The 23,426-nt window shown below is 39.7% G+C and overlaps 2 protein-coding genes, 1 long non-coding RNA gene and 1 pseudogene across 6 annotated transcripts in view; 2 read left to right on the top strand and 2 right to left on the bottom strand.

The window, feature by feature from the left end:
- Ankfy1 (ankyrin repeat and FYVE domain containing 1) overlaps positions 1 to 4,279 on the bottom strand; it is a 68,421-nt gene extending 64,142 nt beyond the window's left edge. The window contains exon 1 of one of the 3 annotated variants that reach the window (XM_076542849.1): positions 4,036 to 4,279. In XM_076542849.1, the coding sequence (XP_076398964.1) occupies positions 4,036 to 4,045 (10 nt within the window). In that variant the 5' untranslated portion in view covers positions 4,046 to 4,279. Of the gene's footprint in view, positions 1 to 3,482; positions 3,507 to 3,997 lie in introns of those variants that run through there. The other 2 variants (XM_076542850.1, XM_076542851.1) reach the window with 2 other exon arrangements.
- LOC143266909 (uncharacterized) lies at positions 4,030 to 6,612 on the top strand. The gene is made up of 4 exons (XR_013041736.1): positions 4,030 to 4,159; positions 5,290 to 5,354; positions 5,975 to 6,021; positions 6,479 to 6,612. It is a non-coding gene; the product is annotated as an uncharacterized LOC143266909 (long non-coding RNA).
- A 985-nt stretch (positions 6,613 to 7,597) lies between these two features.
- Ube2g1 (ubiquitin conjugating enzyme E2 G1) overlaps positions 7,598 to 23,426 on the bottom strand; it is an 86,652-nt gene continuing 70,823 nt past the window's right edge. Inside the window, exons 4-7 of one of the 2 annotated variants that reach the window (XR_013041735.1) lie at positions 22,277 to 22,455; positions 20,692 to 20,815; positions 12,480 to 12,572; positions 9,471 to 10,576 (exon numbers count right to left, since the gene is read on the bottom strand). Coding sequence is in view for 1 of the 2 variants with exons in the window: in XM_006992205.4 (XP_006992267.1) it covers positions 20,729 to 20,815; positions 22,277 to 22,455 (266 nt within the window). In the remaining variant the exon portion in view is untranslated. Of the gene's footprint in view, positions 10,577 to 12,479; positions 12,573 to 20,691; positions 20,816 to 22,276; positions 22,456 to 23,426 lie in introns of both variants that reach the window. The other variant, XM_006992205.4, reaches the window with a different exon arrangement.
- LOC121831350 (small ribosomal subunit protein eS24 pseudogene) lies at positions 16,717 to 17,171 on the top strand (annotated as a pseudogene).

Raw genomic sequence — 23,426 nt, 5'->3', positions numbered from 1 at the left:
AAAGCAAAGCATTTATTTGGCTTCCATATTCCCCATCACAGTTTATTGAAGAAAGTCAAAGCAGGCCCCTGGAGGGAGAAAGACATGCAGGAACGCTACTTACTGGCTTGCTCCCCATGGCTTGCTCAGCCTGCTTACTTATACAACCCAAGACTATTTGCCCAGAGGTGGCACTGCCCACAGTGATCTGGCCCCTCCCAAATCAATCATTAATCAGAAAAATACACAACAGACTTGCCTACGGGTCAGTATGATGGAGGCAATTACTCAAATGAGATTCCCTCTCCCCAGATATGTCTAAAGTAAATTTGTGTAACGTTGACAAAAACAAACCAGCACTTTTGGGTGCTAAGTATTTCATCTATGTCAAGAACATACGCAATACATACTTAACCATGGAGTGATTACCCTCAGGCACCAAGCAGCTTAAGGGATGATCAAAATGCCAGGCCTTCAAGAGCAAGCATGATTCTAGGTTGAGAGACAGCACTGAAGGAAACAAGCGAAGCTCCTGCTTCACAGGATCTCCATTCAGGAAAACCCTCTGGGTGACAAATGAACAGCTATTGGAAGAAAAGCTCACCAGCCATACAGAGAAATGGCTTTGCAGAGACAAAGACGGAGGTAACAACATGTTGGGAACGTACAAGAGCAGTTCTTATGACAGGGGCACAGTAAGCGAGAGGCCAGAAACAAGTTTCACTGTGAACTAGGACCAGATCTCTTTTGAGACTTCAAGGTTATTTGGAATATACCACAGGAGTTGGAGGGGGAGGGTGTTAAGAACAGGAAAGGTAGGGCTGGAGGGATGGATCAGTGATTAAGAGCACGGGTTGCTCTTCCAGGACCTAGGTTCAATTCCCAACCCCTGTAGAGAGGTGCATAACCATTTTAAGTTCAGTTCAGAGGATCTGATCCCCTCTTTTGGCCTCCTCCCCCATCAGGCATGCATGTGGTGTACAAAACATACAGGCAAGCAAAACATCCATTCACAAAAATTAAAAGTATAAAATTTTTTGAAAGGAGAGTTAAGATCTGATTTTGTGTTTAACATTTTATTAATTTAATCATTTATTTGGAGGGGGGACTGTCATATGGTTGTTAGCACTTGAAGTGGGGCTAATGTGACAACTAATGAGAGTCATTTCTCACTTTCACTGCATTGGTCACAGATAACAAATTCAGGTAGTGGGGCTTGGTGGCAAGTCTGTAGTCACTGAGCCATTACCCCGGCACTGATTTTTATATTCTTTTGAGACAATGTCTCATGTAACCCTGGCTGGCCTTAAACCTGCCATATAGCTAAGGATAGCCTTGAACTGTTGATTCTCCTGCTTCTGCCTCCCAAGTGTGGGAGCCACCATGTCTGGCATAAATCAGATTTGTTTTAAAGAGAACATAAGAAACTGAAAAGAGGCTATGGGTGAGTAAACTAAAGGAGAGAAAAAGTAACAGCAGGAAGATCACATGAACACCTTTAAAGTAGCTCATTTGAGTCTGAAGAAAACACAGACCAGAACAGCTGCAAAGGTGTACAAAATGGAAACAGAAATCGCTTTTAGAGGCTGGGTGTGGCATCACACCCCTCTCATTAATCCCAGAATTCAGGAAACACAAGCAGGCAGATCTCTGTGAGTTCTAAGCCGGCCTGATTTACCCAGCAAGTTCCAGGCTAACCAGAACTTTAGTCTCAAAAAATTAAAAAGAAAAAAAAAATTGCTTTTAGAATGGATCTGAGTTAAGGATCTATATTTAGTCAAGTGAACAGCCATAGGGAAAAAAGTTTTCTATATAAGCAGATAAGTTACTGTACGGCAAGTATATATGGTTTCTTAAGATTCTGCTTACTATTCCTGGGAACTAATGAACCACACACAAACCACCACCAAATGATCAACTACTAGGAAAGTCTCCAGAGTATGCTGACAACTGAACTGTGACATCTCACAAAAATCTACTATTAGTGTTTACAACTCTCTCTGAACAGCAGCCAGTTCTGACAATCCTGATTAAAGTTCAAGCAGCAGCAAAAACAAACAGAACAAAAATACAAACAATGTAAGAAACATCTCACAAAATATCTTTAGACGACTTTGTTTTTCCTTGCATAGGAAATGCCTTCCATTTAATGAGCTAACTGACCCAGAATGCTTTCCTCAAATTTTCCTAGCTGAACTTTACAACATCATTTTCAAACAGCCTTAACAGGAACTTAGGAAACTGGAATGTAAATGGGGCAAACCATGAGGTCAGAGCCTAAGAGTATCTACCTATCATCCCCCATCACTTCACCTCTCCAACCAATTTAATCCTGGATGTCTTGTCTGTGGTTAAGGTGTACAGTCCACTGGCTAGATAGATGTTTCTAATAACCTCAAGGCAATCACAAGTAAACAATCAATGACTGATCTCAGCCCATATGAACTCCCCACAACTGGACCGGGAGCACAAACACAGTAAGTGCTCAATAAAACCACTGAATGAAAAAAAAAAGAAAAACTACACTCCCTACAACCTGAAACTTGGTAATGTATTTCCCCAACATTCAAATTCCCTTCCTAAAAGTACTATATACTCACAATCTCAGTGTCTTCTTGAACCTTCCTCCCACACCTCACTGCTGAGAATTCACTGGCTGCCTCCAGTGTACAATATTTCTGTAGTTTGCAGATCATCTAGCTCCTTTTCTGTATAGGCTTTTGTGTATCCCAGGTCAGCTGTGAAGGACCTTAAATTCCTGATCCTTCTGCCTCCAACCTTCTGAATGAACTACAAGCACGCACCACCACACTCAGCCCTTTCAGAAGTTCCTTTGCTTCCTCGTCTGCTTTGGGACAATATTCGCCTGAGGTTCCACTTCCAAGGTGTTTAACATGGTGTTAAAAAGGAAAAAGGAAAACTGGATCCAGTTCCCAGCCATAACTCTAGCCTCAATTCACTTAGCTCTAAAGGGTAAATAACATCCCCGACAGGCCTACTTCAAAGTCTTATTACTTCTTAAACCTGATCCAAATCAGAGAAGCCTACACACACTGTCATGCTACCCAAATCTCAGATCAAGAAATGATGGGTTCCGTCAAGGCTTAGCAAACAAACCAAAACAGGGAAGGTCTTGATCAAGCACCCTTCAACACTCAATAATGTCCAACAAGAAGTGTTTTTCTCCAACAATGGGGCACACACGAGAAACACACAGGCCAGGTCCAATATCACTCTATGATCCCTGGCAGGTAACTCACCATCTCTGGCCTTTCTTCCCCACTTGTAAAGTTTTGACAAGCAGAGATCCTACATTAAGGGAAGCTGAACGTGAGAAATCAGATGCCTTTACCTGCAGTGTCGTAGAGAGTACACTACAAAAGAGGGTAAGGAACCAAGAGGTAAAGGAACGCCGGTGTGGCTTTAGTACACCTCTCACCAGCAGTGTGGCCTTGGTCAACTCCCTTACTAAGCAAACCCCTCCTCTTGCCCCCATTGCAAACCTCAGAGACTCTCGGAGCGCCCGCATGCCGGGGCTGTAAAAGAGCCCAGAGACTACAGCGCTGGCCCAAGAAACCCGTTGCCCAGTTGCAGCCCCGATTCCTCCCGACCTCCTGCAAGGAAGAGTCTCAAGCTCTTCCGCAAGCAAGGGATGCACCCCTTCCGGATGCAGGACCTGCCATGACAGCAGTTTCGATTTCCTAAGGAGATGGATACTTCCCTCGCCGTTCCAGCATCGCTGGCACTACAAGGAGCCTCCCGGACAGCCTTGCCGAGCTTCGCGGCTGCGTCTGCTCCTAGCACCTGATCACCACCCCTGGCGTTCCCAGCCCACCTAGGTCCCGAGGGGCCAGACCGCGGGAGGGGCGTTGCCATAGGAACGGCGCAGAGGAACCCCCGGCCCGGGAAACCCCGAGACGCTAGACAGGAAGGCCCGCGAGACACGCAGTGCCCCGTGCAACCACACCCGACCAACCCCTCTCGGGGCTTCTGTGCCAGGCCAACGGTGCCCTCACACCTCTGTGCCTTCCCGCGCCGGTCCACAAAAAATCCTACCTTCCGCCATGTCGGGCCCTGCCCTGCCTGCAGCCTCGCGAGATGTGCCTGCGGAACGGAGTGAACAAGTCTCGCGAGACCTGGGTGGAGGCGCGGCAAAGGGAGGAGCCTGAGCACACAAGAGGTGAATGAAAGTGGAGCGCGAAGCTATACCCCCGGGAAACGGAGCTAATCCCCTCTACACACTAGACATTTGGGGGAATTGCCAGGCACTGACTGATCTCCCATATTCCAGGCGATCGTCAGGGAACAGCGAACGTGGACTACTGTGATGCATGGTTACTTTGTAACCATGAGACGCTGTCAGAAATCTTGAATGACAGCATTCGTCCTGGGCTTTGGGAATTTTATGGCCAAAACCAGACTACAACTCAGGTCATCAATCATAAAACGCACACTGGAGTAGGGGTTGCGGTAACTGTAAGGCTCTATAATTATTAAAGACAACGTCGTGCAAGGAAAATTGTGAGATCCCTGAGGTCAAAGTGGCAAAGCCAAATAACATTAGGAGCTTATTAAAAAACGCCCAGGACAGGGCCATGGAGTAGAAATGAGAAGCAAGGGTAATTAGATATTGGGAGATTAAACAGAGGGAAGGAAGATTGTAAAACTTTTGGTGAATGTGAGAATGATTATATGATTTGATAATAGCAAAATAGAGGGGAAATATACCTAGATAACATCCTCTCAACTTTTTTTTTTTTTTTTTTTTTTTTGGCAGTGTGGTGGGGTGGCGAATTAAGACAGGGTCTCTTCACATAACTTTAATTGTCCTGGAACTCACTATGTAGACCAGGCTGGCCTTGAACTAATAAACATCCACCTGCCTCTGCCTCCAGGGCTGGGATTAAAGGGGAGCACCACTACACCCGGCTTAAAAATTTTTTTTTTCTTGGCTTGCTGAACTAGCATGTATTAGAACACATGAGGCCTTCGGTTCAACGAAAAAGTTTCTTTAATTCAGGAAAATAAAAATAATGCATCAACAGTTAAGGAAGTGTGCTATAGAGAACTGCCAGATTTTAGGAAGATCTGCCAAAATTGAAGCATTTTAAGATGGGTAGTGAAATGGAGTGATGAAGGAATTTGGAATTTAAATCATAAAAATTTGGAATTTAAATAATAAAAACGTAGGGCCAAGGGTTAAAATTTTGAAAGGGGGGCAACCCTGATTTATAAACACCTAGAAAACCGAAGATGGAAGGGCACTGAAATACATTAAGAAAAATTATGTGCTAAAAATTTATGTTCCAGGTGTAGCAGGAGACTACAGGAGTGGAGAGAACATGGGCAAAGCAACATTTGAGTAGTGGCACTTCGTAAGTGAAATGTGGGTAAAGAACACAGTGCAGTGGGTATTTGTCAATTTCAATAGAACTGCCAGAACTCAAAGCTTCTGTTGAGGATAGTTCATAGGTGTACCAAATTTTGAGCTTGTCAGACCTTCAGGTGGCTAGGTGAGCCAGCCTCAGGCATAAACAGACTCCTTCCTCTACATGGAGTCCCCTAAAAAAAAAAACCTCAAGTTCCTAACACTAAAATGACGTAAGTTGTTGCAAAGTGCCGTCATAGTGGACATCTCTTTACAGCATATTTTCTCTTTGCCTTACTTTGCAACCCTCATAAATTAACCTGAGTCTGTTTCATTTTTCACTTTTTCTGACAAAAGTTCTCATGTAGTCCAGACTGGCTAAGAGCTCCTGACCCTCCTGCCTTCCCAAGTGGTAGAATCAGAGGTATCCACCACATCTGGCTCAAATTAGTTTCTTCTTAAGATACTATTACCTTGGATGATCCTTTTAAGAATTTGACCAGATCCTTCAAGATACACAAATAACAAAATCTGCTATCAAGGAGTAGCTTGATTAACAGAAACATGGTAAGGTGTTGTTAGGAATGAGGTACTGTGAGCATTCAAGTGTTGTTATTTCTTTTATAGGGCTTGTGTGAAGGTGTAGCATCTGTTTGCAAAGACCAGAGCTCAAGGTACTTTATTCATTTGCTCTTCACCTTATTTGTTGAGAGATGGTCAAGTATCCCTGTCCTTGAACTCTCGCTGTAGACCAGGTTAGCCTCAAACTGGAGGCCTTTGCCTTCAGAATACTGGGATTAAAGGTGTACCTCAACATACCCAGCTCACATGTTTTAAGTCTTTCACTGACTTATTTGACTGGACTGACAGACCAAGGAGAGACCTCCTGACTCCACCTCCCTGGCACTGGAATTTTAGGGACTGCTGTGCTAGAAATCTGAACTCTGGTCCTCATGCTTGCATGGTGAACACTTTACCAAACTGAGCCATCTCCCCAACTCTTTGTGTGTTTGTGATGCTAGAAATTAAACTCAGGGCTTTGGACATTAAGCAAGTCCTTTGACACTGGATAATACCCTCAGCCTTACAATTAATACATACTGCTTCAGAAGAGTCATTTTTCTTGCCTAGGACTTTCTGTGCAACATGTGCCTGGCTGTTGAAAGCTGTTTGATTCATATGTGGACAGGATTCAAAAGTCTGATCGTGTCAGTAAAGGTCAGTGTAGAGGTACTAATTCATCAAGCCAAAATGTCTAATCCTACCTTGGCAGCTAGTCTGCACACCTGAAATCAAACACCCAAAAATACCATAGCCAGAAAGTAATTTTCTCTGCAAACTAAATTCTGTTTTGAGTTCTGCAGGCTTCCATAAAATGTAAATTGGGTAAGGTGTTACTCCTGTATCTTCTTGAGAGCAAGGGAGAAAAAATTCCTTGGAAGCCTAGTGCCTAGCACACAGATGATACTAGTGAATAACCTGTTCATTTGCATTTGAAGCAACATGCAAACAGAACTACTTCCTATGTACCTAGTGATGAATAACTATAATGAGTTCACAGGTGTGCAACATCTAAACCCTTCTATAGCAATTTCACTCCAATATGCTTATCAGGGTTACAATTTTCTTCTTGTTTCTAATTCAGCTCTATGGCATCTGGCTCCACATTTTTCAGTTTGTAAAGAGGCCAAACAGCCACTAGGAATTTATGAGCATCAACATCAATACTTCAAGTCAGTTATCAGTTCTAACACTAAATGCATATAAACTGAGGGCTCAAGACAAGAAGCTAAATACTGTAATCTTTAAGAGAAAGAAAAGTGTTCAGTCTTATCTGTTTTGCCACTAAAGTCACATCCAGTAGGGATGACAATCTGCTTAGAGGATAGGTGGTCTCATCCAGTTCACTTTTGAGTTTAGGTTCCTCATAGATTAGCTGATCTCTAAGGTAGAGCCAGTCTAGTTTAAGCAAGACAGATCCCAAATGATGTTCTGCCGTATGTTCACTTTAAGTTTCTAAGTCACCATGAACAGAAACTCTGATGAAATGATGTTTGGTCATATACTGGAAATTTAAAGAGCATTTTACCAGACTGGAAGTTAACTATTGCTTTCAAATTTCTTCTTTAAATAAAGATTGTGAAATCCATCAAGGTTTCTGTGTGTATCATTTGGCATAATATGCTGTTTACATAGGAAGCATCCCATAACTTGCTTGAGACCTGCACCTAAAACCAAAATAGCTCATAATACAGCCTCTAAGTCATCATTTATTGATTTATAGAGCACCCATCACATGATTAAGGTGCTTTACAATACAGTAAACATCACAACAAAACTCACATAGTTAAATACAGTCAACAAATTACAGAACTAAAAAAAAAAAAAAACTGGAATGAAGCAAAACATTATGTCAAACTTCGAAAATGTTGAGAAGTGGCAGTACAAAAAGAAGGTAATTCCACCAACTAGAGACCAGACAAAGATACACAGGCGCCAAGACCCAAAGTGGGCAGGTTTGTAGAGAGTGAATGAGCATATAAATAAAACTTCACAACTGGGAACAAAGGCCATTAAATGATACTATGACACCCAGGTATCACAAAACTAATTAAAAAAAAAAAAACCAAATGTTTGAGCATTACCTTCTATTGACAAAGAAATCACTGTGTGGATTTTAAACACATAAGGCCATAAAGCCACCAATACCATCCCATTACACAGACTGAAATTCGCAAGCCTCTACAAGAACTTGGAATAAATTAGGGGACAGCCAACACTTCTATAATCTAAAGGACTTTATAGGTGTAGCTGATGACTGATATAGGTGGCAGGGGTGTGGGGTAGTGATGGAACTTTCTCTAAATGCCTCAGACTAATGATGATGCTTTAGTGGGACAAAAGCCACCTGAGTGTGAGTTTTAAATCAAATGTAGAGGCATTTAAATCCACATTGTCAGATGAACACTAGGAAAGGCACAGATGACATCTCTGATAGGAAAGTAAGCCATAACATTGTGGCTTCTGTTTCATGTGTAGAACATGGTCAGGGCACCATAAGGGGAAAGACCTTCAGAAGAAAGGCAGTCACTCTTAGCTCTCCAGTAGTCCTTGATCTAGCACAAAGAACCACACGGTTATCCCAAGGTAAATAGAATACCGTGGCACATATAAATTCAGAAACAGCTGTCCCTGAGTTACTAGGGCGTTTACTACTTGCAGAGCAGTCAAACCCTGGATTTTAATTCAACAGAGGGCTAGAATCTCAGCAATAGAAGAGCAAAAAACTCCACATTGCCAAAGCAGCCACTGTGAGGACAATTTCTGAATGGAGAGTGAAGAAGACTGCATTCCCAGGCCCTTGTAGGAGAACAGTAGCACTGTAGGGTAACTTCTAGTCCGGGGGAGGAGGGATGTCTAAAAGTTCTTAAGAATTGGGCTCCAATGAAATCAAATCAAGGTGTTCACAGCTGCTACACATTTATGGATTTTAATGTTTATAAGATTTTACAATGCTCCCAAGAAAACTGATTTAAAAATGGTGCTGTATCATAACTACATCCTCATCCATTTCTCCTCTACTTAAAAAAAGACATAAGAGGTTGGAAGTTCTGACTTTGACAGGAAACCTTTCATTCCCTCTTCTGCCAAAAGATTTATCCAAACCCCATGGGGCAGAGCCCTACCTATTCTCACAATCAAACACCTGTCGTATGCTCTAGATCTTATATGCCAAACACTACTTCCCATTCTCAGCTAAAACCAGACAGGAGCTTAGGCCTGTCTTTTAACACTGAACGTACTACTTTTACCCATCACTGAAGTTGTTTTAGAAAACTGTCTAGGAAACATATTTATGCTCAAACAAAAATCAAACCTAACTGCACTATGTCAGTGACAAAATATGTATGTCAGTTAGCAAAAGACTTACCCCCTGTAATGCTTTTAGATTCAGATAAAGAATCTAGACAGAACCCAATACGTATACTGCCATGGCCATGAGATTTTCAAGTATTAAGTTTGTTTGCATAAGGAATCAACCTGAGATTTTTCTAAACTGCACTTCTCTGGTATTCAGTACTATAACCTTCATTTAATACAATAAAAGCCAACAACTTGACAATTATTGGAAAAAATTATATTTTGGAAGAACTCACTACATAAGGTGACAAAATTCCAAAATCAAATTACATGAAAATATACATCGCAATTTCTTTGTACAATAGGTGAGGGAAATCTGCAGTAAAGAAACAAAGAAATATGAAGGACTAAGGAAAGGGTGAGAGGACAAATAGCATTTTTAATAGCAATCCCAGATGTAGAAAGCCTGGAGCTGTGCATGCTTTATTCATCCAACCTTAATATTAGGCAACTCGAGGGCAAAAATAAAACCAAATCTGGATTTTTGTACTGTTTGCAATAAATTTCACTAAGTTGAACTTAGAACAGACTTTACATTTTTTTTTCTTTTTTCTTTTAAAGTTCTCAGGAGATTATGACTAGGATCAAGAGCTCTCAACAGCCAGAAAATGTTATTGCTACATCCAATCCAAGAGATGGGTGAATCCCAGTACAAAAGGACAAAGCACCTAGTGATGACCCCACCTCTGAAGTCATCGTGGAAAATCAAGTAATTTACTAGTATTTCAGTATTTTAACTAAGTGATTTGAGAACTTTCTGGCAGATAGAAGAGATAAAAGGAAAGGGGAGTGTGTCAAAACAAAGAAAATACAAAAGATTAGTAAATGGAAAGAGTGTAATGAAGACTTAATGGTTTAAAGGAAATTATATGGAAACTTTTAATCCTTATTGGTTTTCACCTGACATGCTTTAAGGAATCTTTTTGAACTGATAAGAAACGATGAATAGGAAAAGAAAACCTGCTAAAGTCTTTTAGAATTTACACGATTCTTATTCTACTACAAGAAAGCATTATTTGGTACAAGGTGTGTTTGTGGATGTACATGAACAGTATATATATTATCCGGATCATGTTGTGCTATGTACAGGTCTTTACAATTCTTCCTGAAGGTTAAAACAGTTCATTAGAATTCAAAATGCGTAATCATCTGTAAGTTGGCACTTGTTAGGCTCTTGTCAGCATTAATGACTGGCATGTTTTATTGCAGCCCAGTTCCAGCCAGAGTTTGCCAACTTGTTACAACAGAAGTCCAGCAATAGGTGGGTAGAGTGCAGGAAAAACAGTGCCATGTTCCTCAATTGGAGACCTACAACGAAAACAAACAGCATTATGTAATAAATTTATAAACTACAAATAAATAATTGAATAGAACTATTACTTATATTCATAATTTCACTTGGAAGCTCACTCATGTGCTTGTTTATCAAATAGTGGCTACTAACCACACATAGTTATACTTTAACATTTAAATTATGAAACTAAAAGAAATTAAAGGGCTAGGAAGTCAATACCCACCTCTAATCCCAGCACTCTGGAAGCTGAGATCCCCAAAACCATGAATTTAAGGCCAGCCAGGGCTACACAGCAAAACCTTGTCTTTAAAAAGATCAATTTTATGGGCTGGAGTAATAGCTCAGCACTTAAGAACATTTGTAACTCCTCCAGAGAATCTGACTCCCAGCACTCACATGGTAGCTCACAACCATTTGTTTCAGGGGAACTGACACCTTCTAACACACTTATAAACATGCAGACAAAACCCTCATATGTAGATAAAATATCTGAAGAAATTTTTAATAATAAATCTTTAAAAGTTTAGGTCAACTTGGGTTCCTTTGCCATGCTAGCCTCATGTGGCTAGTGGCAGCCACACTGAGCAATGAACATATTAATTAGTCAGCCACAATTTACATCAGTACTTCATTTTTTTCAATACTCCAAATGTTTTTCAAACTGCGTCACATCCACAAATCACAACTAGGTTATTTAAAAGTAAAGTAATTTGGGGTTGGAGACATGATTCAGCAGTAAACAGCTCAACTTGTTCTTGGAGAGGACCCGAGTTAGGCTCCCAGCACCCAACTTGAGTGGCTTGTTATTCCAGATCCATGGGATATAAAATGTTGGGCCTTTGTGAGCACCTGCACTTGTGTATACAAAACACACGCACACACACACACACATGCATGCACACAAAATTTAGAAGTAATAAGTAAAGTAATTTGGAAATTTAGAAATACCCATGTGTAGAAAAACAATTTAAGGGGCTTGGAGAGATGGCTCAGAGGTTGAAAGCACTGACTGCCTTCCCAGGTGGACCCAGGTTCAATTCCCAGCACCCACATAGCAGCTCACAGCTGTCTATAAACTCCAGTTTCAGGAGACCTCACACCATCACCCAGACATACATGCAGGCAAAACACCAATGCACATAAAATAAGAATAAATAAAAAAGGAACAATTTAAGATTACTATACTTTTTAACTTGCTTGATTTTAGCCAACTTTTTGCATTCATTTCAAAGCCATTTTTCCCATGGAAGCTCCCACAACTGATAGCCTCAAATCCAACACCACGTAAATCAAGAACGTAAGGGTTAGAGAAATGACTTAGCAGTTAAGAGCACTGACTATTCTACCAGAGGACCTGGTTCAGTTCCCAGCACCCACAGAGACTAACAATTGTCTGTACTCCAGTTCCAGGGTAACTGATGTCCTCTTCTGGCCTCCACAGGCACTGCACAAATATGGTGCACAGACATTCATACAGGCAAAATACTCAAACACATGAAATAAAAATGTAAAAAAAAAATTTTTTTGAAGGAACACATTAAAAAAAGAAAAACTACCATCTTATCAAATGCTTATGATGTGCCAAGAAGTGTTAAGTGTTTTGCAAACCTGGATAAACAAAATACATCACATGATGTTTCCCCACTTTGCAGAGAGAAGTGATATAATCACACAGCTAACGATAGTTTCTAGTCAGAAAAACACAAGGTTCAGGTTTTTTTAATTCTGTTTATGAGTGGCCACTTATAGAGCCTCTATTCTATTAATGTGTGCTTTGAGGGTAGGACAGGGACAGAACACAAAGAGAGCTCCCATTACCACTCCATGTTTAGACCATGTGTCTTAGCTGCTTTTCTATTGCTATAAGACACCATGACCAAGGCAACTTATAGATGAAAGAGTTTATTTGTGGCTTACAGTTTCAGAGGGTGAGTCCATGACCATCATTGCAGGGAGCATGGCAGCAGGCAGGCAGGCATGGCGCTGAGGCAGTAGCTGAGAGCTTACATCCTGATCCATGAGTAGGAGGTAGAGAGAGAGAGCTAACTGGGGATGCTTGGGCTTGTGAAAACTCAAAACCCTCCCCCAGTGACATACCTCCTCCAACAAGGCCACAACTCCTAATCATTCCCAAACAGTTCCACCAACTGGGGACCAACCATTCAATCCTCTTGGGTGGGAGGGGTCATTCTCATTTAAACAAACACAACAAATGTTCCCAGAAACCCACATCTAATGCCAAGCACAATTTTGGGTAAATGCAAGCAGAAGAACTCTAGGGATTCAAGTAATAAAATTTAAATAGAAAAGCCGACTCACACAAGACATGAAGTTTAGTCAATCTTATAAAGCCAAGAGTAAAATTTATCTTACAATCACCCCATAATTCAACCACATCAAAAGCTCTACTGAGCCAGGTGATGGTGGCCTAGCCTACCCCTTTAATCCCAGCACTTGGGAGGCAAGGCTATACAGGGAACCTCACCCCGCAAAAAGCCTGCAAAAGCTCTACTGGAGGAAGAACAGTGTGAGACAAATCTGTAGTCTTACATGTGCCTGATTCACAATTTAAGAGTTCCCAGGAATGAGTCTAAAACATACACCGACTGCTAAATTTCTTGGCAATAGAGTTGTACTACTTGGTTGTCTACCCTACCCTTACAAAGAATGAGATTCACCAGACAGGACTACATTATCTTCCTTGGAGTCAGAGTCTACTATTTGTAACAGATACATATATGTGCAAATATATCTCTTAATAGAAAATATACTAAAGCCAGGCGGTGGTGGCACAAGCCTTTAATTCCAGCACTCGGGAGGCAGAGGCAGTCTGGTCTACAGACTGAGTTCCAGGTTAGCCAGGGCTGTTTCACTGAGAAACCTTGTCCCAGAAAAAATAAATAAATAAATAAATAAATAAATAAATAAATAAATAAATAAATAAATAAATAAATAAATAGAAAAGAAAATGTACTAAAAAGACATATACTAAAACTCAAAGACAATGTGACAATGTTACACATCAGAAGTGTAGCTTTGAGGTAATGTCACTGAATGTTTCTCCAAAATTAACATTTGGCTAACAAATCTCAGTTCTGAAAGAGAAATAGGTACAGAGTGGGACATTTCATAATCATTCCCCCATGATATAAACAATGAGAAATTTCAGCATCAAGAAATAGTTGTTTGGAGACTGTTTCCAAAAAAAGTTTTTTAAGATAAAATAAAGAGATGTGTGACTGCCAAGTCACTGAACTCCTAAAATCAGGCAACTTGGCCTTTTAGTACCAAAGACACAGCCCATCAAAAGCATTAAGTTGTTCAGTGAACTTCATCAAGTAATGGTGTTGACCTGAAAGCGTGTAATCATGTCCTACTAATAACTTCTAGTGTCTTTGTTAAATAGTCCATACTTTCAAAAAAGTACAAATATATCAAATGCACTAGTTGTTTACCTCAAACAGCCACTTACTTAATCCTGCTTCTTTTGTGTGTGTGAGAGAGAAGGAAGTAAGGGTTTACAGGTTCACACACACATGTGCAGGCACGTGAAAACCGTCAGTTGACATTGAGTGTCCTCCTGAGTGATTCTCCAGCTTTTATTGTGTATATATTCATGGAGGAAATGTGTGCATGTACGGTCAGGGAAGTAGGAACTTGTAAAGTAGGTTCTCTCCTTAAAGCATGCTGGTTATGGGAACTGGACTCTGGTAGTCAGACTTAGCAGCAAGTTCCTTATCCCCTCCTGGTATCAGCTTCATCACTGTATTTTTTTTTTTTTTTTTTTTTTTTTTTGGTTTTTTGAGACAGGGTTTCTCTGTGTAGCTTTGCGCCTTTCCTGGAACTCACTTGGTAGCCCAGGCTGGCCTCGAACTCACAGAGATCCGCCTGGCTCTGCCTCCCGAGTGCTGGGATTAAAGGCGTGCGCCACCAACGCCCGGCTCATCACTGTATTTTTTTTTGATACAAGGTCTCTCAGTGAACCTGGAAATCATCAATTTCACTGGGTAGGCTGCCCAATGACCTCCAGTATGATCTGCTTTTACCCACCTCCTCAGCACTGGAATTACAGGTGGATGAGTGCTGCCATGCTTGGGTGCTAGGGATCAGAACTCAGGTGTTTATGCTCAAACATAGCTAAGTAAACTATCTCCCATTTCCTATTCTTATTTCTTAATCTACAAATCTGGAGATGTTTATCTTCAAGAGATAATATAAATAGCATCTCACTCAGAGGAACTGTTCCACTAAATTCTACCACTCAAGTAAAAACAATTGGAGGAATAACTACTGCACCCTCCTCTTTGGATGGGGAGGTCAAGACAGGGTTTCTCTGTTGTAGCCCTGGCTGTCCTAGAACTAGATTTGTAGACCAGTCTCCTCAAACTCAGAGATCCACATTTACCTCCCAAGTGCTGAGATTAAAGGCATGTACCACCACCACATGGCTCAACCTTGATATTATTCTTTATTTCATTTTGATAGATTTATTTTCTATATTTATACTAGATTTTGAAATTTAGGGAAGATACTTTTAGTTACTAGAAAAATGAGTTAGTCCTATGACATGCTGGGTAGAGTTTTCACTTTCCTCTTTATTAAAACCTAGGTGATCAGAGAGGCTCAATAGTTCAGCACTTTTTTTTAAAGTTTAAATTATATTTTATTTATTCTGTGTGCCCTGGTATATAGGTGAAAGTCAAAGGACAATTTGTTGGAGTCAGTTCTCTCCTTCTACCATGTGGGTCCTGGAGACTAAACTCAGATCATCAGACTTTGGACAGGCACTTTTAGCCGCAGAACCAACTCAATAAGCCCATTCATAACTCTTGATCTTAAGCAAATATAGAATTAAATCTTTGAATGATCCAAATATGAAACTGAATAAATAGCCTTAGGATAACTATTTTGCAATATATTCTCAAATAGGAAACAGACTATAACTGCTTGGGAGAGACAGAGGCAGACAGACACAGACACAGATATATACACACATATATTTGTAAGAAATGGCTCTCAAGATTCACAAACAAAATTTCTAACTAGGCAAGCTTTTCTTTTCTTTTTCTTTTTTTGGTTTTTGGAGATAAGAGCTTCTCTGTGTATCTCTGGCTGTCTCTTTGTAGACCAAACTGACCTCAAACTCAGAGATCTGCCTAGGTCGCCTGGCCCCTAACTTTTTTTTCTTAATGATTTCTTTTTACTTACATGTCTGTGTGTACACAGGTGACACTGGAGACCAGAAGGTGTCAGATACCACGAAGTTAGAACCACAGGCAATTATGTGCTGCCTGATGTGGATATTGAGTTAGAACTCATATTCTCTGGTTGGGCAGTATGTGCTCTTGCTATGCTTGAGTCTCACAAAGCTTCCTAGCTGCAGATCATTTGCTTATGTGGTGTTTACAAGGAAGTGTTTTCAAAGATCAAAGTGAATCAGGTGCGGGAGTTTGATCCCAGATCTTGAGAGTTATATGCAGGCAGATAGATCTCTGAGTTCCAGGCCAGCCTATGCTATGTAGTCTCTGTCTTTAAATAAGAGGGGAAAAAAAGCCGGGCGGTGGTTGCGCACGCCTTTAATCCCAGCACTCAGGAGGCAGAGGGAGGCGGATCTCTGGTTTGAGGCCTGCCTGGTCTCCAAAGCTACACGTAAAAACCCTGTCTCAAAAAACCCCAAAAAGGGGGGGGGGGGGGGGACCAACAACAAAAAAACTAAGTGAGGTGAGCCAGTTTAGGAAGAAAAAAATATTGAGATGTTGGAGGGGCTTGTTGAATCAAAGGCACACTTCACATTTTGATGGCCCTTCAGAAAACTCCAAAACTGCAATCCATCATGTGAAGAAAAAAAAAAGTGAAGGATAACCTGGGTGTCATGAAGGCAATCCCTAGAGAGGAATTCAGCTATGTTTTATCTGTAGGCAACATTTCCACCAGCTTGGGTGTACTGTTTCCTATGGGCATATCTACCACACTTAGTTCTGAATCCACTTGTATCTTTTTCCTGTTCTCGCTGATGAACCACCTGCCATATTATGAGCCAATTTCTGGTGGCCATCATGTGATAAGAATCAAAGAAGGAGATTAGAGAGACAACATAGCAGTTAAGATCCCTTAGCAGTTTTTCCTTCTTTGCAGCTCGCGCACTGTAGCCATCATGAATGATACAGTAATGATCCGGACCAGGAAGTTCATGACTAACCATCCATCTGCTTCAGAGGAAACAGATGGTCACTGACGCCCTTCACCCTGGAAAGGCAACAGTACCAAAGACTGAAATTTGGGAGAAGCTGGCCAAAATGTACAAAACCACAACCACTTTGGTGATGGCAAAACAACTAACTTTGGCATGATCTATGAGTCTCTAGATTATGCAAAGAAGAATGAGCCCAAACATAGACTTGCAAGACATGGCCTTTATGAGAAGACCTCCCAGGAGCAGTGAAAGGAACCTAAGAACAGAATGAAGAAGGTCAGGGGGACTGCAAAGGCCAAAGCTGGTGTGGGCAAAAAGCCAAAGCAGTAGCTTGATCTGCTGTGATGTGCAGACAATTTCAGAGAGAACAAATAAACTAAATAAAAGCTTTTATGTGTCATCATCGTTTCCCCCCCCGCCCCAAAAAAAAACATCCCTTAGTGGATTTTCCAGAGAATCCCTGTTCAATTGCCCACACAATAATTCACAATTGTCTGTAAACTCAGATCCCAGGAGAACTAGAAACCCTGTTCTTGCCTCCTTGGGCACTACAGGCAAAATACACGTAAATATAATTTTTGATTAAAAATTAAATTTAAAAAATATATTTCAAAAACAGTCAAAGAAGAACTCTAGTCAACACCTAAATATATCCTGCAGACAACTACTTAAGTGAGCATTGATAAACAGATGACCCCAGTTGGGCCTTAAGGTCCTTGACTGAACAGTTCAACCAAAACCTATTCTTCAGCTATGTGAGGGACCTAAAGTCAGGAGTTAACTAAGCCTACATGTAGGAGATTGAGTGGCCCTCAGAAGTATGAGATAACAAATGTTGTTTAAGATTACTAAATTTGGAACAATTACAAAGCAATAAAGAATTAGCCTTGAAGCAAAACAAAAGAAACTATTATTTCTAGAGGCATACAAAGTTGTTGATCTGTAAAAAACAGAAGATTTACTTTTCTTTCCTCTACCTTCATAGGATCTCAATCTCAATCAAAAGATAAGACTTACAAAAGACAGGGCAGAGACCAAACAAAAAGTAAATAAAGTCTAGGTCAAGTAAATGAAATGTTTCAGAAAACATCACAAATTCCAAGGACTTTTAAGTAAATATTTTTTTGTATTTTAAAAATTGCAGCATAAAAAAATTTTAAAAATACTAAATATTTTTTAAGCTTTATGTTCAGAAAAAAGGGAGGGGGCACCTTAGAAGTGTGCTAACTTCTAACTCCAAAAATTCTTATAAAATTTGGTTTGGGGGTATGTGACTCAAGTGTTAGAATGCACAAGACCTGGGGTTTCATTCACAGAACCACAAAATTATACATGAGCCAGCTGTGTTAGCACATGGCTTTAATCCCAGCACTCAAGTGGCAGAAGAAGGAGGATCTCTGAGTCCAATGCTAGCCTGATCAAGAGTGAGCTCCACACCAGCCAGGACTACAAAGCAAGATCCTGTCTCAAAAAACAAACAAAACAAATAAATACACATATACATATATATATATATGAATGAATATAGTATACTATCTTAAAACTGCTGGTATGTACAGGAATATACATAAATTATGATTTGTTGAATGTTGATTGTTCAATGATTAAAGGGGCTTGCCAGCAAGCCCAACAACCACACTTCAATCCCTGGGATCTGTAGTGTAAAGAACGAGTTCCCATTAAGTTGTCCTCTGACCTCCACCTTTGTGCCATGGCATATACACCTGTCCATGCATTAGAATTTGCATATACAGGCACACAAACACACAAATAAATATATGAAAACTGTTTTAATGTTTCGTTCATTACCTTTTTTGTGTTTTTCACACAGGACCTTTAACTATGTAGCCCATGGTGGCCAGGAGCCGAAAATACTCCAGCCTTAGTATATCAAGGACTGGGGTTACAGACATATATCACCACATCCAGCACACATTTCATAGTTTTAAAAACCTTGACATTTAATTCAAACAAAAAATGTGATCAACTCATCTACTAATGTCCTTTTCTATGCCAGAGGGAATCAATCCTTCATCTTTGACTCCTTACTAGATATAAGATACTTGTGAGATGTTTAGAGAAACTGTACTCCACTGGCCCTATTAAGATATAAAGGACCAACTAAAGAAAAAAATAAAGCTGCTCAATGGTATTAGCAATAATATGAAATAAGGTTTTTCTTCTGATGTTTTTGAAATAGTGTTTCATGTATTCCCTGCTGGTCTTGAATCTGCTATACAGCCAAGGTGACCTTCAACTTCTGGTCCTCTTGCTTTCCATTTCTCCAGTGTGTAACACCTGGTTTTATGTAGGGCTGGGGATCTGTGATAGTTTTTGTTAACTTGTCATAAACTAGAATAGTTCTCAACCTGTGGATCGTGACCCTTTTACAGGGATCGCCTACCATCAGAAACCAGAGATATTTACATTATGATTCATAACAGTAGCAAAATTATACTTAAGAAGTATAATTAGCAATGAAATAGTTTTATAGTTAGAGGTCAACACAATATGAGGAATTGTATTAAAGGATCACAGTGTTAGGAAGGTTGAGAACCACTGAATTAGAGTCATGTAGGAAGATGGAACATCAATTAAGGAATTGTCTTCACCAGATTGACCTGTGAGCCTGTCTGTGGGGCATTTCTTGATTAATAACTGATGAGGGATGGCCCAGCCCAATGTGGATGGCATGTGGTCCTGGGCAGTTTCAGAAAGCAGGCTGAGCCAACTATGGTATAAGTAAGTGAGAAATGGCATTCCTAATTGTTTCTGCTTTCAGTTCTTGCCTCCAGATTCCTGCCCTGGCTTCCTTCTACGATGGATTATAACCCATAATCTGAAATAAACTCTTTCAAGTTGTCCTGGTGTTTTTGTTGTTCTTTATTGTCAACAGAAGCTAGAGTTATTTGGTAAGTGAAACCTCAATTGGGAAAACTCCTCCATTAGATTGCATGTAGGCAAGTTTATAGGGCATTTGATTAATGAGTTGGGCAGGGAGTTGATACCAGTCCTGGACATATGGCCTCAAGTTGTATAAATAAGAAAGCAGGCTGAGCAAGCCATTAAGGGCTAGTCAGTGAGACATTTCTCCATGACCTGTGTTTCAATTTCTGCTTCCAAGTCCCTACCACTGAATTCCTGCTCTGACTTTCCTCAGTGATGGATTGTGACCTTGAGTTGTGAGAATGAATGAAGCCCTTTCCATCCAAAGTTGTTTTTGGTCATGGTGCTTTATCAAAGCAATAGAAACCCTAATTAAGCCACTCACCAAGTTGATATTTTATCACAGCAACAAAAAACTAACTAGAACAGGAGTGAACCCAGTATTTCCTGAAAACTAGGCAAGAACTCTAACAACTGGGCTCATTCCTAGCTCTAGGATCTTGCTTTCTTTCTTTTAATACAAAAAAAAAAGTTAGCCTTTACCATATATAATATTGAGTATAAGAGGATACAAGACACTTCAGTGCCCAGCAGTAGATAAGAAGATAAGGGCAGGTTGAAATGGAAGAAATCAAACTGACATCTTCATTACTAGAAATTCTACTACCAATAGGGGCTAGAGTTTTAGCTCAGTAATGGGGTACCCTCCCCAAAGGGAAGTGCAAGGTACTGGATTTCATTGCCAGCACAATTTAACAAAAAAAAAAATTTTTTATCTTAAATTACTACTAGTGAAAATAAGGAGACTAATACCATAAAACTATTTTAAGACAGAACAGCTAGTTAAAAACACTTGAGGCCCACCTCCCCAAAAAACAAGTGGTAATGCTATAGCTCTGAGAAGCACCAAACTACAGTAAAATAGAAGTGAAGTAATAAAATGAAGCCAATAAATCCAAGTCAAATAGCTAAATCAAACAATCTGCAAAAATTAGCATAGCATTTGACCAAAAAAAGACAAAGAGTTGTATGGTTTTTAAATGAACTTACCCTGAAATAATTGAAGTTACTAGCTATTGAATAAACATCACTCAAAAGCAGTTTCTTGGCTTTTTCTTACACAGCGGGCAACTTTTCTTTTAAATTCTCCATTTCTGTCTTCCCTCCATTCTTTCTGTAGATATAACAAATAAAACCAAATTATTTTATATAAACCCATTATAATCAAAGATTTTTGTTTTATTTATTTTTATTTTCTGAAAAAGGATCTCTCGTATAATCCTGGCTATCCCAGAACTTGCTCTATAAACCAGGCTGGCCTTGAACTCACAGAGATCCATCTGCCTTTGCCTCCCAAGGGCCTGTGCCACCACAACAGGTTTCCTATTTTAGTTTTAAATGTTATCTTTTTGTAACTGTACATCTTAAAATGTTATGGTAGGGTTGTAGCTTAACATGCTTGCCTAGTTTGTGCAAGGATCTGGGTTTAAAATCAATTCCAACACTCCAAATTTTTTTTCAAAGCATAGTATTTTCACCTAGAAATATAGCTCAGGCATTAAGCATTTGCCTGGCATGGAGAAGGACATAGGTTCAATCCCCAATACCAGAGCCCTGGTTGATGAGGTAGAAGAGCAAGCTTTTGCAAAGGACTAGGCTGAGAACTAAAAATAGAAAGTGCTTATGCTAATTACAGCTACTGGAAAAATTCTCTTGGGGAGGGGGGTTGCAGAAAAATGGAAGATCTTAGTTAGGGATCAGAGAATCTACTCGAAAAGTTGTCCTTTGCTCTCCAAAGAGCAGGATAAAGTATGTGCCTACCCAGAAACAAAACAAAACAAAAACAAAAAAAACAAAACCAGATCACACACACACTCACTCACTCATTCACACACACACTTTTAAGTGAAAAACCCTAAAAAGTCACAATTTTCAATTTACAAATAAAACATTAAAATTAACTGGAAAATTACCTATTCCCACTTCTGGAAACAATTAGAAAACAGTCAACATTGAGATTGTCTCCTGTTTAACTTGACAACTGAGGTGCATCATATGGAGATGCTGAGTACAACAGGGAGAAAGTAGGAGCAATGGTTGTCACATCACCTTGACTGGCACCAGTACCAGCATGAAAATCAACATATTTCAATTACAACAAAACAAGTAGATAATAGGAAATGCTCAAAAAAATAGCTAATCTGTATTTTTTCTTTCTTATAAATAATATCCATTTAAAGAAAGAGACAATAACAATTTCTATACCTTGTTCTTTAGAAGAAAAAAGTCCTCAAACCAAGACAAAACTACAGTGAGATACAATCACATGTACATATGATGTCATAATGAAATCCATTACTTTGTACACTAACAAAAAAAATAAATTTTAGTTGTTCTCACTACAAAAATTAGTGGGGTAATTAATGCATGTCAACTAGTTCAAATTAACTATCCCACAGTATCTACATACTTCAAAATAATAATACATGATAAATTTTTATTTGTATGAAAATAAAGACACAAAAAGATTACATATGTGTGTGTAAGTACTAAATTTTATGTTGAGCTTCATTAAGAGAGAGAATGAAAAGGTAAAGGATGGAAGCAGCAGTTGTCAGGCAAACAAATACCTTACCGCAGCGTCTACATTCGCAGGTGAATCTCCATTAGGGTCTGCCAGCATAGAAATGACACTAATCATGATGGTTTCCACAGTATGGATAGGCAACCAACGTTCCTCTGGCTTCTCATAACCATATTTATCCTCCCCAGGCTCATGAAGAATAGAAATGCAAACATCACCATTTTTATCAACTGTAAAATTACAGAATAAGAATTGTTTAAATTTGGTTATATACAATCTATTACAAATGTGATACTTATCATATAGCATATATAAAACATTACTTACATGTAATCTAACTTTTTGAGAATGCTACAGATTTTACCAAATGCACAGGAGCCATCTCAAAACCCAAACAGGAATATAAGCTATACTTAACTATATTTTACATTCTTTAAAATTACAGCTGATTCAGACCTCCACTGTTGTCCCTGTCCCTAACTCAAAAGACATGATTTTTTTTCACTTCTCCATCTTTCTATTCCCAGCATTTACAGCTGTCCTGTCCTGTTTTTTCCTCCCAAACTCTAGTAAGATGGTCTTAAAGGTTCAATAAGCGAATATTTTAAATGGGGCTACTGACTGGAGAGATGTTTCAGTGGTTGAGAGCACTGTTTTAATTCCAGCATTCAGGAGGCAAAGGATCCCTGTGAGTTGGAGGCCAGCCTTGTCTACAGAGTGAGTTCCAGGACAGATAGAGAAACCCTGTCTGGAAAAACAAAATAAAACAAAAAGCACTTGTTACTCTTCCAGGGGCCCCAGGTTTGATTCCCAGGGCCCACATGGCCATTCACAACTATCTCTAATTACAGTCCCAGGGGAATCTGACACCCTCATCTGGCCTCTGTGGGCACCAGGAATGCATATGGTACATAGACATACATGTAGGCAAAACATCCATACACTAAAAATAATAAAATATGGGCTGGAGAGATGGCTCAGTGATTAAGAACACTGGTTGCTCTTGGAGAAGACCTAAATTCAATTCCTAGCTAATAACCATCTGCAACTCCAGTTCCAGTGGAGCCAATACTGGACTCCTGACTTCCATGGGTACATGGTATACATATATACATGAAGGCAGAACATTCATAAACATAAAATAAATGTTTAGAGAACTATTTTAAAAAATAATACAAAAGCTTTAAAATAAACAAATAAA

This window comes from Peromyscus maniculatus, chromosome 8 (assembly GCF_049852395.1).
Source record: "Peromyscus maniculatus bairdii isolate BWxNUB_F1_BW_parent chromosome 8, HU_Pman_BW_mat_3.1, whole genome shotgun sequence".
In the NCBI taxonomy this organism is placed as follows: domain Eukaryota; kingdom Metazoa; phylum Chordata; class Mammalia; order Rodentia; family Cricetidae; genus Peromyscus; species Peromyscus maniculatus.
This window is presented reverse-complemented; position numbering and strand designations above follow the sequence as displayed.